This window comes from Spinacia oleracea, chromosome 5 (assembly GCF_020520425.1).
Source record: "Spinacia oleracea cultivar Varoflay chromosome 5, BTI_SOV_V1, whole genome shotgun sequence".
NCBI lineage: Eukaryota > Viridiplantae > Streptophyta > Magnoliopsida > Caryophyllales > Amaranthaceae > Spinacia > Spinacia oleracea.
The window spans coordinates 15,428,161-15,441,988 of record NC_079491.1 but is presented as its reverse complement, the minus strand read 5'-3'; the positions used below and the strand labels follow the sequence as shown (position 1 = coordinate 15,441,988).

Below are 13,828 nucleotides of genomic sequence, written 5' to 3'. Positions count from 1 at the left end.
ATATAACAATCATATACATACTAACTGCTACATTTATATAATAGATTAAATTAGCTTTTTTATTTTGAATTGAATTTCATTTTGGATTTATTTTTTAATTATTAGAGTGTTTCATTTTGAATGAACTTGTACATTGTATTAGGAGCGATTTCCTTCAATATTGTTTAAAGAACGTCAAATTCCCAAAATGCGCCACTTTTTAACTTAATTCCCACCATACCGTCCACGTCAGCATTAAAACCGATTTTTTTTTTAACGAAGCGGCACTAAACCACTATCTCAGGTAGCGGTTGACTTAAGTAAACCGCTACCTGAGATAGCGGTTTATAATCACTATTTATAAATGGTAAAAAAAAAATAAGTGTGTCAGGTAGGGGTCGAACCTATGACCTTCTGCTTAAGCAACAAACGCTATGTCCATTGAGCTACAGACGCTGATGTTGATAAGTTAAATTTGGTAATGTTTATAATTAATATTAAGAAATGGTAAAAAAGAAATAAGTGCGCTAGGGAGGGGTCGAAACCACGACCTTCTACTTAGAAATACGCTCTATCCACCACTGAGCTACAGACACAATTGATGTCACAAGAGGTTACTTCTAAGTTATATTTCTATTTAAACTGTAATTCATGTTAAAAATAATTTATAACTAAGCAAACCGCCATCTGAGATAGCGGTTTTGTTTTAAAGCAAACCGCTATTTCAGATAGTGGTTTATAACATTGAACCGCCATCTGAGATGGCGGTTTGCTTTAAAACGAAACCGCTATCTCATATGGCGGTTCAATGCTGAACCGAAAAAAAATTACTTTTCTTTCTCCCTTGCTTACGTGGACGGTATGGTGGGAAATAACTTAGAAAGTAGCGTATTTGGGAAATTATTGGATCTTTATGTAATATTGAAGGAAATCGCTCTTGTATTAGTGTTTGATTTTGGATTGAATTTTAGTTTATATTGGTGTTTGATTTTTGATGAATTTTATTATAGATTTATTTTTTTGATTATTTGAGTGTTTGATTTTGGATGGAGTTGTATAGAGTATTACTCCGTACTAAATGCAGAAAATAATTTCTTTATGCAAAATTTAAAATGACAAAACTATCCAAATCCTGAAAAGGAAACTTACAGTTTCCATGTCAATCGTTTCCTTTTACAAGACATTTGACCGGTGGGGTAAATATTCTGAATATGCAAACTGGCGTGAAATATGGAGCCAAATATCAGAGATATAGAGCTGCAATTAAGAAAAAAAGAAGAGGAAAATAAAAAGATGGGAGCAAGAGAGACAAATTGTGAAACTAAGCTCTACGCTTTTTCAGATTCTATTTTCACGGTGGTCGGAGAAATCACCGGCTAAAGACGAACTGATTAGGGTGAGCATTACCGAGGAGTGGAAAAACGGACCTCGAAAATCTCCCAAAGTCTCTCACTGGCTCACTGCCTCATTATTAAGCTAATGATATATAGACAATCAATCGTTGTTGCGTTTGATATATATTTCGTAACCAATAAGCTTGATTGTTTGCAAATCGGAAAATTTGACAATTTAACCTGCCATTTTTACCTTAAATCAGTTAATTGTATCAAATTTGGGTTCTTTCTCCATAGCCATGTTAATCAATTTATCTTAGCCATAATCTGACTTTTTAAAGAAGATTGTTTGTTCTTCAAATGAAAAAAAGAATAAAAATAATAACTTTACTTTCCATTTTCAATCCTTTAATTCTTGTTTTCTAAATAATTACAGAGTATAATGAAAACTAGAGATATTTTTGCAAAAATGGTGGGTGAACAATACTTTTTTTAGACGATGAAGGTGTTGGTAATTGAACGAGTGTTTTTTTTATAAGGGTATAATGGACCTTTTAAGTTTTGTATAAAGAAAATATTTTCTGCATTTAGAAATTATGGTTGTGTATATTAGTAGTTAATTAATTAAAGTATCTATGTGGCACCTAATTAATTATCTACGTGGCACTCGATTTTTTTAATTCAAAAATAAATTAGAAATCTTATTTTTCATTGGCCGAGACCAATAGTAATCATAGGTGGCGCTCTAACATTTCAGCAAATATGCCTCATTTGGTATTAATATATGTATTGTCTACCTTTGATATTAATATAACAATCATTTTCTATACTGTTTTCATAAAATAGGTTGAATATCAACAAGCATATGCCGAAGGCAAGGTTACTACAGTTTTAAACAAGTATCCCTTGTACATGACTCTTGGACTTGAGCGTGCCGGGCATCCAAGAGGTTTTGGAGGGGTGCGTGTTGGCTTAAAAAAGGCGTATGGTGAAGAATACTGCAAGCCCACCAACTCAAACTTCAGTGCATCTTTAACACCTCAAGATACGGATTTGATGAGAGAAGAATTGAAGAAGGAGATAACTAAGGCAATCCTACAACAGATGGGCTTACAAAACTTGGAGTTGCCCAGCCGTCACCCTTTGGATTCATTAAGTCAAACAATTCTTAACCTTCAACCACCTACTGAAGTTCAACCAATGCTCGAATTAAAGGTGAGGTGAATTCTGGAGTTCTAATTCAGTAATGTTCTTATCTAAATTTTGGAATAGTAATTCATTCAATAACCCGATGGCTAAACTTTTACTTATTGCATATCCTGATTGTTGAATTTAGAGACGCCTTGCGAACTACTACACCCTGGACCATCTACTGGTGATAAATTGTATGTGGTGGCCAATGCGAATGCACAACCACTAAGTGAGCGGAAATCCACCACAAGCCAGTCCCGAGTGATTATTTTGTGGTCAACCTATACAATGTTCATGAAGACTATTTGAATTGGCCACTTCCAGTGCCCAACAGTGATCTCCTAATCTTGGACGATGTCTCCGGTTCTTTTGTACTATGGCCATGTGCATGGGTGAAGATTTCAGACGAGGTGTTTTGTGTTTTTCATTCCACACCTTTGTATTTTTCATAACATTTCCTATATGTTTCAATAAACAAGATTTTTTTATGAAATATGGTCTAGATAATCAATAAACGTCACCTATAATCTCTTGGTTTTTGTAACTTGACCTTGCAGATCATTAAAAAAGCTAAATCAAATAAAGCACCAACTCAAGCTAGCAATGATGGTCAGAGATCATTAGATTTGATTGCACAAGGAAGTTCACAGATCAAGGGTCAAGGCTCGAATAAACCTTCATCGAAAGGTTCAACTTCTCAAGCAAATTTACTTTGTGGAACTAGATGTGTTTCAATCTCTTAGTAAGGCGTGCAAATGGCTGCATAATTTTGTTCGTGGGATACCGGATGGAAATTCTATTGGAGTTCAGATGGACAAGTCATTATTCCACTTTTTCGAGCATGGCATAGCATGGGTATCTAAAGTCGATATATGTGAATTCCTCAAAGGTGATATGCTTAATATCTCAATTATACAAGTCTTCATAAGGTAATTAATATAGTTAGTTGTGGTAATGTATTTAATAAGGTAAATGGTGTGCCAAGCTTCGATTATTCTTATGTTTGCTTGTTCTTCATGTCACTTCGGTTCGATGATTTAAGTTCCAAATGTCATATTGGGTGGTTGGATCCACAATCAATAAGTGGTTCTAGTTGCATACCCAATCCATCTGAAGTCCGTGAATATTTCGATGGCGGTATCCGTCAATGCACAAAAGCTAAAAACAAGTTCATATTAGCCCCGTATTTTGAAGAGTGTCTTCGATTTAATATCTTTATAGTCCTACATTAGTGACGGTTATAATGATATTTTTTATTATAGCCTCCATTGGTTTCTCCTTGTGATATGTATTTCAAGCCATACAATTTATCAATTTCATTCTTTTCGTCTAGATCCATTTCGACCCTTGTTGGTCAAGTCACTATTGAATAGGTACATTCCGTATTTAGTTTTATGTACATATCAAATAAAACTTGCAACCATATTGTACATTCAAACGTTGAATGTTAATTAACTTTCAATGAATTGTGGAATTGCAGAGCGTTGAAGAAAATAAATGTCCAAAAAAGCATAATTCCTCAATGGAAATCAGTTAAGGTAAATAATAACTTGTGCACTACTTATTCTACGGACAAAAGAAATACATTTCCTTATCTCATTTATGTTCTCTTTAATTAAGTGCGCCCAACAAGAGGGTGGGGTCGAGTGTGGCTATTACGCGATGAAATTCATGCATGACTTATTCAAAACTTGCAAGGAAATTCAAGATCTAGAAAAGGTACATAAAATAGTATACTTATGATGTATTTTTAAGCTAGAAATTAGTTAAAAAGAACTTTTCGCCTATAATTGGCATGAACCATCAAAACGTATTCAAATTCAATGTAAAGAACTTAAAATGAACATAGTTATACCAAAAGAACCTTACATTAGGCATATTTTGACAAAAATAGTCGTTTTCGCTCCCAGCTCTCAACTAATGAACCAAAATAGGAATTCTTAACCCTTTACATGTTTAAAATACTTAGTGTTAGGTTGTCAATCCCCATTCTCATCTACTTTGGTCAATGTATGCACATTTAAGGCTCCTTCGATCCTTACATGTCATATTTTGACAAAAATAGTCGTTTTCGCTCTCAGCTCTCAACTAATGAACCAAAATAAGAATTATTAACCCTTTACATGTTTAAAATACTTGGTATTAGGTTTCCGATCCCCATTCTCATCTACTTTGGTCAATTTATGCACATTTATGGCTCGTTCGATCCTTACATGTCATATTTTGACAAAAATAGTCATTTTCGCTCCCAACTCTCAACTAATGAACCAAAATATGAATTCTTATCCCTTTACATGTTTAAAATACTTAGTATTAGGTTACCAATCCCCGTTCCCGTCTAGTTTGGTCAAATTATGCACATTTAAGGCTCGTTCGATCCTTACTTGTCATATTTGTACCAAAATAGTCGTTTTCGCTCCCAACTCTCAACTAATGAATCAAAATAGGAATTACTAACCCTTTACATATTTAAAATACTTAGTATTAGGTTTTCAATCCCCATTCTCATCTACTTTGCTCAATTTATGCACATTTAAGGCTCGTTCGATCCTTACATGTCATATTTTGACAAAAATAGTCGTTTTCGCTCCCAACAATGAACCTAAATAGGAATTCTTAACCCTTTACATATTTAAAATACTTATTATTAGGTCGTCGATCCCCATTCTCATCTACTTTGGTCAATTTATGCACATTTATGGCTCGTTCGATCCTTACACGTCATATTTTGATTATAATAGTCGTTTTCGCTCCCAACTCTCAATTAATGAACCAAAATAGGAATTCTAAATGAATGTTTAATACACTTAGTATTAGGTTTCCAATCCTCCTTCTCATCTACAGTTAGTATTGGGTCACATGTAGCCTAAAATGGCACTTTCGCTCCCAACTTTCACAAAATGAACCTAAGGACTCATTCTTAACCATTTACATGTTTAATATTATTAGTTTAAGGTTTTTCTTATTCATAGATGACTATATATGCACATTGAAAGCTTGTTTAAGGCATTATAGGTCATATGTAGCCTAGAATGGGATTTTTGCTCCCAACTTTCACAAAATGAACCTAAGTAAGCATTCTACACCATTTACATGTTTAACAAGATTATTTTAAGTTTATAAAACTTACTCCAAGCTATTTATGCACATCTAAAGCTCGTTGGGTCGTTATAGGTCATATGTAGCCTAAAATGACATTTTTGCTCCCAACTTTCACAAAACGAACCTAAGTAAACATATTTTGACTAAAAAAGTTATTTTCGCTCCCAACTCTCAACTAATCTTATATTTAACTTAATTTAATTTATTGGTTTGCATGTTGTTCTTTTAAGTGTTTTCAATACTTCAAGGGAAAGGCTCTTTACCAAAGAGGAGATGCTCGCATGAAGTTCAAGACAAGTGAGCTACTTACTTCACCGATTGTGAAATACCTTCTTTGTAAATAGAACAAGCTAGTAGTTATCCGTGACTCTAAAATTACTTTGTTATTTATTGATTAATTACATTTGAATAATGTGGTAATATTATTGTAAACTTGAAATTTATCTAATTTTTGAGGAATGTCAAGGTGATGTTTGGTGAAAGAGTCTGCTATAAATTAATATGTATTGCACAGGAATTTAATTGAAATTATATTGCAGAATTAAAAAAATAAAATCACAAAGGTGGCTCTTATTACCAATAAGCGCAACCTTTGAGCTTCACAAAGGCAGCGCTTGTTGGTAATAAGTGCCACATTATTTGAGCTTCAAAGGTGGCTTTTTCAGCGATACCTTTGTGAATTGGCTAAATGTGACCAGGCCATGTGATGCACTTGTAAAGCGCCACATATACCCCTACTTTAAGCGCCATCTTTGATCTTTTTTCTACTAGTGCAAACATTAATTCATGAAGAGATGTACCATATATCATGGTTGAATGCTTGGAAAATACACAACGTAAACTGTCGAAAGTGCTTCAATGCATGAGGGAAACGCTATGAAATATTGATACGCTATTGCTAGGCTACTAAGCCTAGGACCACACTAAGCGTTAGGTCTAAAGCTACGTAAAGCTACGAAAGTAAGAAATATTTTGTTTGTGTGTTGATGATGTCTTCTGAATGTCGGTTCTTGATGTATATATACCCTAGTAGGAGGCGGTTGAAGAGCGGTTTATAGGAGAGTGGATTTTCTCCTATAACTGCTTGGACGAGAGAGAGAGAGAGAGAGAGAGAGAGAGAGAGAGAGAGAGAGAGAGAGAGAGAGAGAGAGAGATCAGCTGATGGTGACAACGTCATCCTTGACTTATTCTGCGTTTTCTAACTTCCTTGTAACTGGAGCTGAAACCTGATCCTTTTGGGCTTCGCGTTCCTCTTGGTCTTATCCTTTGTTGGAGTCTGTTTCTTTCTCTTGAACTTGTGTCTTAATTGGGCTTGACTTAACTGTTGGGCCTTTGTTAATTCATAAACTTTGTCCTACCATGTACCCTTGCTAAGGATAGGTTTTAAAATGTGTACAACAAAACCATACCGACCTGAGTACTCGAACTAGTGATGATTGTTGTGCCAACCTTTCCAGAGTGAAAGAAATGCTACCCACCTAAAGATTTCAAAAAAAAATTGGTTACAAATTTGATAAGGGGACGAAAATTTTGAAATTATGGTTAGTTAGTTATCGCCCTTGTCCACTAATTAAAGAATCGATATTACAATTTTTAAACGTATCAAAAATTATGATTTTAGTGATAACCGATATTGTTTATAATTTGGAATCGGATTGACGCTGACCCGAAATACAACTCGTTATGCATTTCATCCAGTTACTAACTTATCAACACGATATGAACCCAAATGATAAGAACCCAAACCGATATGAATCTAAACCCAATGTAACCCCGCTAAATCTATTCAACCCGACACATTCAGATGACCTGATATGAACTCTGCCGATATGATATGAACCTGTTACAACCCGTTAACCCCGTTTACAACCTGTCGTGTTCCAACCCAAACTAACCTGACTCGACCATAACCAGACCCGACATGAGCATAAACTAGAGAGAAAACTAGGCTAAGGAAAATAATACTAAGCTTCAATACTAGAAAAATAAAGTGTCCAACTAAAATAACTAAAGCTTGTTTATATAGTTTACCAAAATAAAGCCTAAAAAACGGAAAATAAATGCACGAAAAACTGCTGGAGGTTGGCGTCGCCCGATCGGGCGTCGCTTCGCCCGATCGGGCGATCCACTCGATAGTCGGCCCGATCGGGCGGATCTCCACATAGGCTCCAGGATGACCGCCCGATCCGGATCGGGCGAGCTGCGCCCGATCGGGCGCGCGTTGATGAATCCAAATGGCCTAAATTCCGCCCGATGGTTGCATTTCGCCCTCAGCTTCCAGGGCGATTTGCAATCTTCAATGTAGCTCACCCATATCACTGAGTCTAACTCTCGAGGCTCAACCATAAGCACCCAATGCTCCCGAAAGTCGGCGATGGAGGTCCCGAATTTCATCGGGCTCATATAGTGGCCTAGATCAACATGAAACGGGTCTAAAAAGACCAATTTCTCATAATCAAACCTGAAACTCAAGGCACACTCAATAACACAATTAGTACTAAAAACGGCTCCTAAGAGCACGTTTGACACATAAAAGTACTAAGGGACGGGGGTAAAAATACTATATAAAACATGCATATCAATGAACCCGTTTCTACCAATCCGAACCGATGTACCCAACCCTAATTGTTATAACGGAAGCAAAAAGATTATAAATAACATAAATAAAGAACACAAAGATTTGACGTGATTCACTAACAATGTATTAGCTACGTCCACGGGCAAAGGGGAGGAAAGTCTTATTGATCTTGAGGAGTACAGATTGCAGAATTCAATTAGATTATGACCTATAGAGTTTATACAGTACTCTGTTAAAAATAGGTCCAAAACATATAACCCTAGTATACAATAACAAATACCGTAAAGTTCGGGGGCGTTGCTCCCAAACCCCCCATCAGGGACCACCTTGCGTCCCTCGAACCCCTAAACCAGAGCGCGTCACCCTAGAACTCGACTCGTTGACCGGACGGTAAGATATTCGACCGATTCAAGGCATATTCTAACGCTAACACAAATCCGATATGGCGATATGTTTGTCTGAATTGTCACCCCTAGTTATCCATAAAAACACCCCCAAATACAAATAAAAAAATAAAAAAAAAAAAAAAAAAAGGCACCCCAAAATCCGCACTTATTTGTAACAAACTACTGTAACGTTCGAACTGAGCAGCAAAAACACACACCATAATTTAGACGGTAGTACTGCAGTAGCTTAGCTAGCAAAGTCTGCTCTTTATAAAACCCCCTGTCACCCTCACATCCTCTTCCATTCTCTCACAAAAATCCAATTCTCTCTCCTCCCAAAATAATCTTCTCTTCTTCTTCATCTTCTCAAAAAAAAAAAAAAAAATTAATAATGTTGTCAAGATCAAACACATTAGCTTGGATGGGTGGTGAAAGAGATGAAGACAATTCACCACTTGCATGGAACAACAACAACAGAGGCCTGAATTGTGATAACGCTGTTGCTGCTGCTGCTGCTGGGGGTGGTGGTTGCGGTAGCGGTGACGGTGGCGGCCGAGGCGAAAGCAACAGAGAGGGTTTTGTTAGCAATGTGGATGTTGTTGGTTCACTCTCATCTTTCAAGTCAATGCTTGATGTGGAGAATGAGTGGTATAACACCATTAATAATAACCAAAATACAATGAATTTCTCAAATGAAGGTACTGAGAATCTTCTGTTAAACCAGATTGATTCGTCTTCTTCGTGTTCGCCATCACCCTCCGTTTTTAATGGTAATACTCTCGACCCATCTCAGGTTTCCTACCTGTTTTCGTCGAAACCCACCATTTTTAACAACCCTTTAACTCAGGGATTCGGTCTGAGTAATGGGTTTTTCCAGGAACCTCACCAAATTCCTGATTTGATGAACAGGGGTGGTGGGATTTTGAGTGGTTTTACTGAATTTAGCCATCAAAATGAGATGGGTAGTCCTAATTTGGGGAGTAATTCTCAATTTTCGACTCCCCATTTGGTTCAATTGGGGGAGAATGATGGATTTGGGATTGGTTCGGGGTCTCGATTTCGAGGTTTGGAAGAAGGGTTAGGGAGTTCAATGTTTATGAATAGGACATCAAAGCTATTGAAACCTCTAGATAACTCTGCACCTGTTGGTGCACAGCCTACTCTCTTTCAAAAGAGAGCTGCCCTTAGGAAGAATGTTTTTGGTGTTGGTGATGGTGGTAGTGATTCTGGGAATTTGCTGAACTCTCGTGGTGGTGGAGGTGATGATTCGGGGTTCAATTCCAACGGAGGCGGCGAAGGAGGGGACGATCGGAAATTGAATTCCGGTGGAGAGAATGAAAAGAAGAGAAAATTTGGGAATGTGGGTGTTTTAGATAGTGTTAGCCTTGATGGCTCAGCTTTTAATTATGATTCAGATGATTTTACTGAAAATAATAGTTTTAAGATAGGAGGAGATGATGGGGCTAAAAATGGTGGCACTAATTCCAACAATAATAGTACATTAACCGGTGGTGGTGGTGGTGGTGGCGGTGTTGATTCCAAAGGTAAGAAGAAAGGGCTTCCGGCTAAGAACTTGATGGCCGAAAGGCGGCGCCGGAAGAAGCTCAATGATAGGCTATACATGTTACGATCCGTCGTCCCCAAGATCAGCAAGGTGAAAGAATTTCTTTAATTTTCGCCTTTTTTTTTATCAATTTCTCGTGAATTTGTTCTTCTTTAATTATTCATTGGTAATGTTTGTTAGAATTTGTTCTTTAGTTATTTTTTGGGTATTCATTGCTAATCTTGTTAGAATATTTTCGAAGTTTGGTTCGCGCTATTATCTCGTGAGTTTAGGAAGTAGACTTAGTTACTAGTAGTACTACTCCACTAGTTATTGAATTTTCAATATAGTATATCTTTTGTTGTGTTGTTGAATTGAGAGCTTCATATATTCTTGGGCTTTTTCTACATTGTACCGTACCTCTACAGTTCATTGATTTCTACGTGTACCCAACCATTTTAAATTTTACACATTGTACCCTTGTAGTTGAAAAGTTGAATTGAGAGCTTGATATATATTCTGTGTACATCACATCATTGGTTGCAAGTTTGCAACGTTCCTCTCCGTATTAATGGATATATGAAAGCAAGCATTAAATTAACTCACATGAATCTGGTGGACTAGTTATTGAATGTCTACACAAGTGGACCACTGTCCTAAAAGTGAAGTTACATTACTCTGTCTGCAACTTCTTCCTCTATGGTTTTAAATCTTGTATGTATGTCGAATTCAGATAAGATCTAATGTTGCTCTTCAATTTACGTAACTGGATTCTATGTCTTGTAGAGAATTTAAGAAAAAACCCTTTTGGTTTGTAAATGATCATATAGTACGGAGTACTTGTTTCTTTTAGTTTTAGCTTCGGTGATGCTTGCATTTGCACCTTTACTGGTCCGTTTAATCTTGATTGTTTTTAACTTGGTAACGTAAGTTCGAGGGTTGTGGAAAACTTCTTGTTTTAAAAAAGCTGTCAAGTTCATAACGAAATGGTTACTAAGGACACCTTCACGTTTTATTCGAGGAATCAGTTAGCGCTAAATCCAAAATCTAGTTTGAGTATTGTTCAAAATTCAAACATGTATGATTTGATTAATAAATTCTTACCAAAGTTTGTGGGTTGTATTCTTAATTTATTTAGAGTGATGCACTTTAAGAAAACTGAGCAGTCCTTGGTTCTTTGCCGTGGCAGAGTAGTCATTAGCAAAATTATTTCGAGTTTTAAGGAAAGTAATCCTCATTACAGGGGTGGGATTAGTGATAAATTGAATAATCCTCATTATTTTACGTCAAGAAAAATGAGCAGTCCTTGGTTTTTTACCGTGGCAGAGTAGGCATTACTTGTTAGGGAAATTATTTCTTGCATAGGAAAATTATCCTCATTAGGGGGTGGGATTAGTGACAAATTGAATCTCTTGGATTGAGCAATTTGCCAATTTGGATGGCAATCTAATTTATTTGGGTAAATCAAGAGCCGTAGCATTTTTTGGAATAAAGAACGGGGCGGGGGGGCGGAACTGTAGGTTGTTTTGGGAGACGTTTTATGCGGTCACATTTATGTCTCTGCCATTGTTCAGAGCTGTAACTCAATGAAAATGCATGCCTCTTTTGAACAAAAATTACCATAACCATAAATCTGTAATGTCTAGATGTATGTTGATTCTTGCTTAGTTTGGAGTAGAATACAAGAATGAGGAGCCGAAGTTAGGAGAAGCAATAGTTATTAGCTTTCTTTTTCTGTTTGCTGATGTTCATAGAATTTTTCTGTTGTACGTTTGAATTGACCAACATTTGATCCATGTAATTGATTTACAGATGGATAGGGCTTCCATACTTGGGGATGCCATAGAATATTTGAAAGAGCTGCTGCAAAAGATCAATGATCTCCATAATGAACTGGAGTCGACCCCTCCTTGTTCATTGCCGCAAACAACAAACTTCCATCCTTTAACTCCTACTCTGCCAAACTTGCCTTCTAGAATCAAGGAAGAACTCTGTCCTAGCTCATTGCCAAGCCCTAATGGTCAACCTGCAAGGGTGAGTTGCTTTACATATCTTCTTCATTTACATGGTATGTGAAGTGTGCCCTAAACTATATCAGAAACATTCTGATTTCTTCATTTGCTGAGTTTGCAGATTGAGGTAAGGTTAAGGGAAGGAAGAGCTGTGAACATCCACATGTTCTGCGGCCGTAGACCAGGTCTGTTGCTCTCTACTATGAGAGCTTTAGATGGTTTAGGCCTTGATATCCAGCAAGCGGTCATCAGCTGCTTCAATGGCTTTGCCATGGATATTTTCCGCGCTGAGGTACTGTACCCATTTTCATCATCTTAATTGTACTCATTCTAATGAATCAATCATGAATGTGTTCAAACAAAAGCCCGCTTCCCCAACGGAAAAAAAAACAAAGAAAAGTCAATGTCGTGTCTGTAATAATTGTAAACACTTAATTCATGCATCGGATTATCATTCGACAAGCCAAAATCTATGGTCTGACAATAATATCTGTAGCATACATGGTTTAGCTGCATGCTGTGTTTCAGAGAAGAAACTAACTCATCTCACTGATAATAGCTTTGGTTGTCATTGTTTTCAGCAATGCAAGGATGGTCAGGATCTGCACCCTGACCAAGTCAAGGCTCTGCTCTTGGATTTAGCCACCTTCCATGGCTCAACAGTGATGGGTAATTGCAACATGTGAATCGTGTACCAACTGTTGTTGTTGTTGTGGATCCAAACAAGATGCTACTAAAGAGCATCACTAATTTCAAAATTTGTCTGCATTTTTCGTACTTTTAATTTAAGAACTGTTTTAGTGTAACAGCCTAAGAGGTGAAGATGGTCACTTTTTATTGCTTTTCTTATTTAATTTACAATCATTTACATTGTAGGTGCTTTTAAGATCCTGCACTTTTTATCATGTAGTTTTTGACAATTTTAATACAAGTAAAATTTTCAATAATCCAACAAATAATTAGATTTTGATATTGTAAAATTCACACTAGGTTTATTCGTACAATTTTTTAGCAAGTTTTTTATATGAGATTGTCCTACGATATTTTTAAAACTAAAGGTCTTGTACGCATAAGGTATACAGTACATTTATTGTACATTGGGATAAATTTTATCCAGTTTTTTTATAAGTTTTTGTAAGTTTTAATATTTTTTTTTTGAGGGAAAGTAAGTTTTTGAATACGGGTTATCCAGTTTTTTAATAATTTTTTTGTAAGTTTCAATATATTTTCATTAACTTTTACAATATGAAAAAAAAAATTGATGGAAAAACATTTTAAAAGGTTAAATGGTCTACCTTTATACATTATTTTAGTGATTTTGAAAGAATATTTTTTATTAAAATGAAAATTTTACTAAAAAATGGATAACTTTTAAGTATTTTGATTTAATTTTTATTCCGATTTATAATATTTAATGTACATCACATTTGAATAAAAATTTGTGATTACCCTTTGAAGGAAACAAAGTTGAAATAGACCCATAAAAAACATACCCATTCCGCTTGTTACTTCGATCGTTCGTTGAACACCGTCTTACTTGCATGTTGTGTCGTCTTCAACGCACACCTTCGGACTATTAAAATATTAATACTTCGTATATGTATTAGTAAAAATTTACAGAGAAATAAAAAATAAATTTAAAAATAAAAAATTTAAAAATTCACATGATGTTTTGCTGCGGAGTATAACATAAATACGAAGTA

General features: G+C 35.9%; 1 protein-coding gene across 1 annotated transcript; it reads left to right on the top strand.

Annotated features, from left to right (window-relative positions):
* Positions 1–8,784: 8,784 nt before the first annotated feature.
* Positions 8,785–13,072, top strand: LOC110784621 (transcription factor ICE1). Its single transcript, XM_021989077.2, has 4 exons — positions 8,785–10,224; positions 11,926–12,147; positions 12,247–12,417; positions 12,707–13,072. The coding sequence occupies exons 1-4, from the start codon at positions 8,962–8,964 to the stop codon at positions 12,809–12,811; spliced, it is 1,761 nt and encodes a 586-aa protein (XP_021844769.1). The 5' UTR covers positions 8,785–8,961; the 3' UTR covers positions 12,812–13,072.
* The last annotated feature ends 756 nt before the right edge of the window (positions 13,073–13,828 follow it).

What these genes read in the sequence shown, in the direction of transcription:
- LOC110784621 (XM_021989077.2), top strand. Translation starts at nt 8,962, where the DNA reads ATGTTGTCAAGATCAAACACATTAGCTTGGATGGGTGGTGAAAGAGAT. An exon ending in CTAATGGTCAACCTGCAAGG is followed by an intron (nt 12,148 to 12,246) that starts GTGAGTTGCTTT and finishes CTGAGTTTGCAG; the next exon opens with ATTGAGGTAAGGTTAAGGGA. An exon ending in TGGATATTTTCCGCGCTGAG is followed by an intron (nt 12,418 to 12,706) that starts GTACTGTACCCA and finishes CATTGTTTTCAG; the next exon opens with CAATGCAAGGATGGTCAGGA.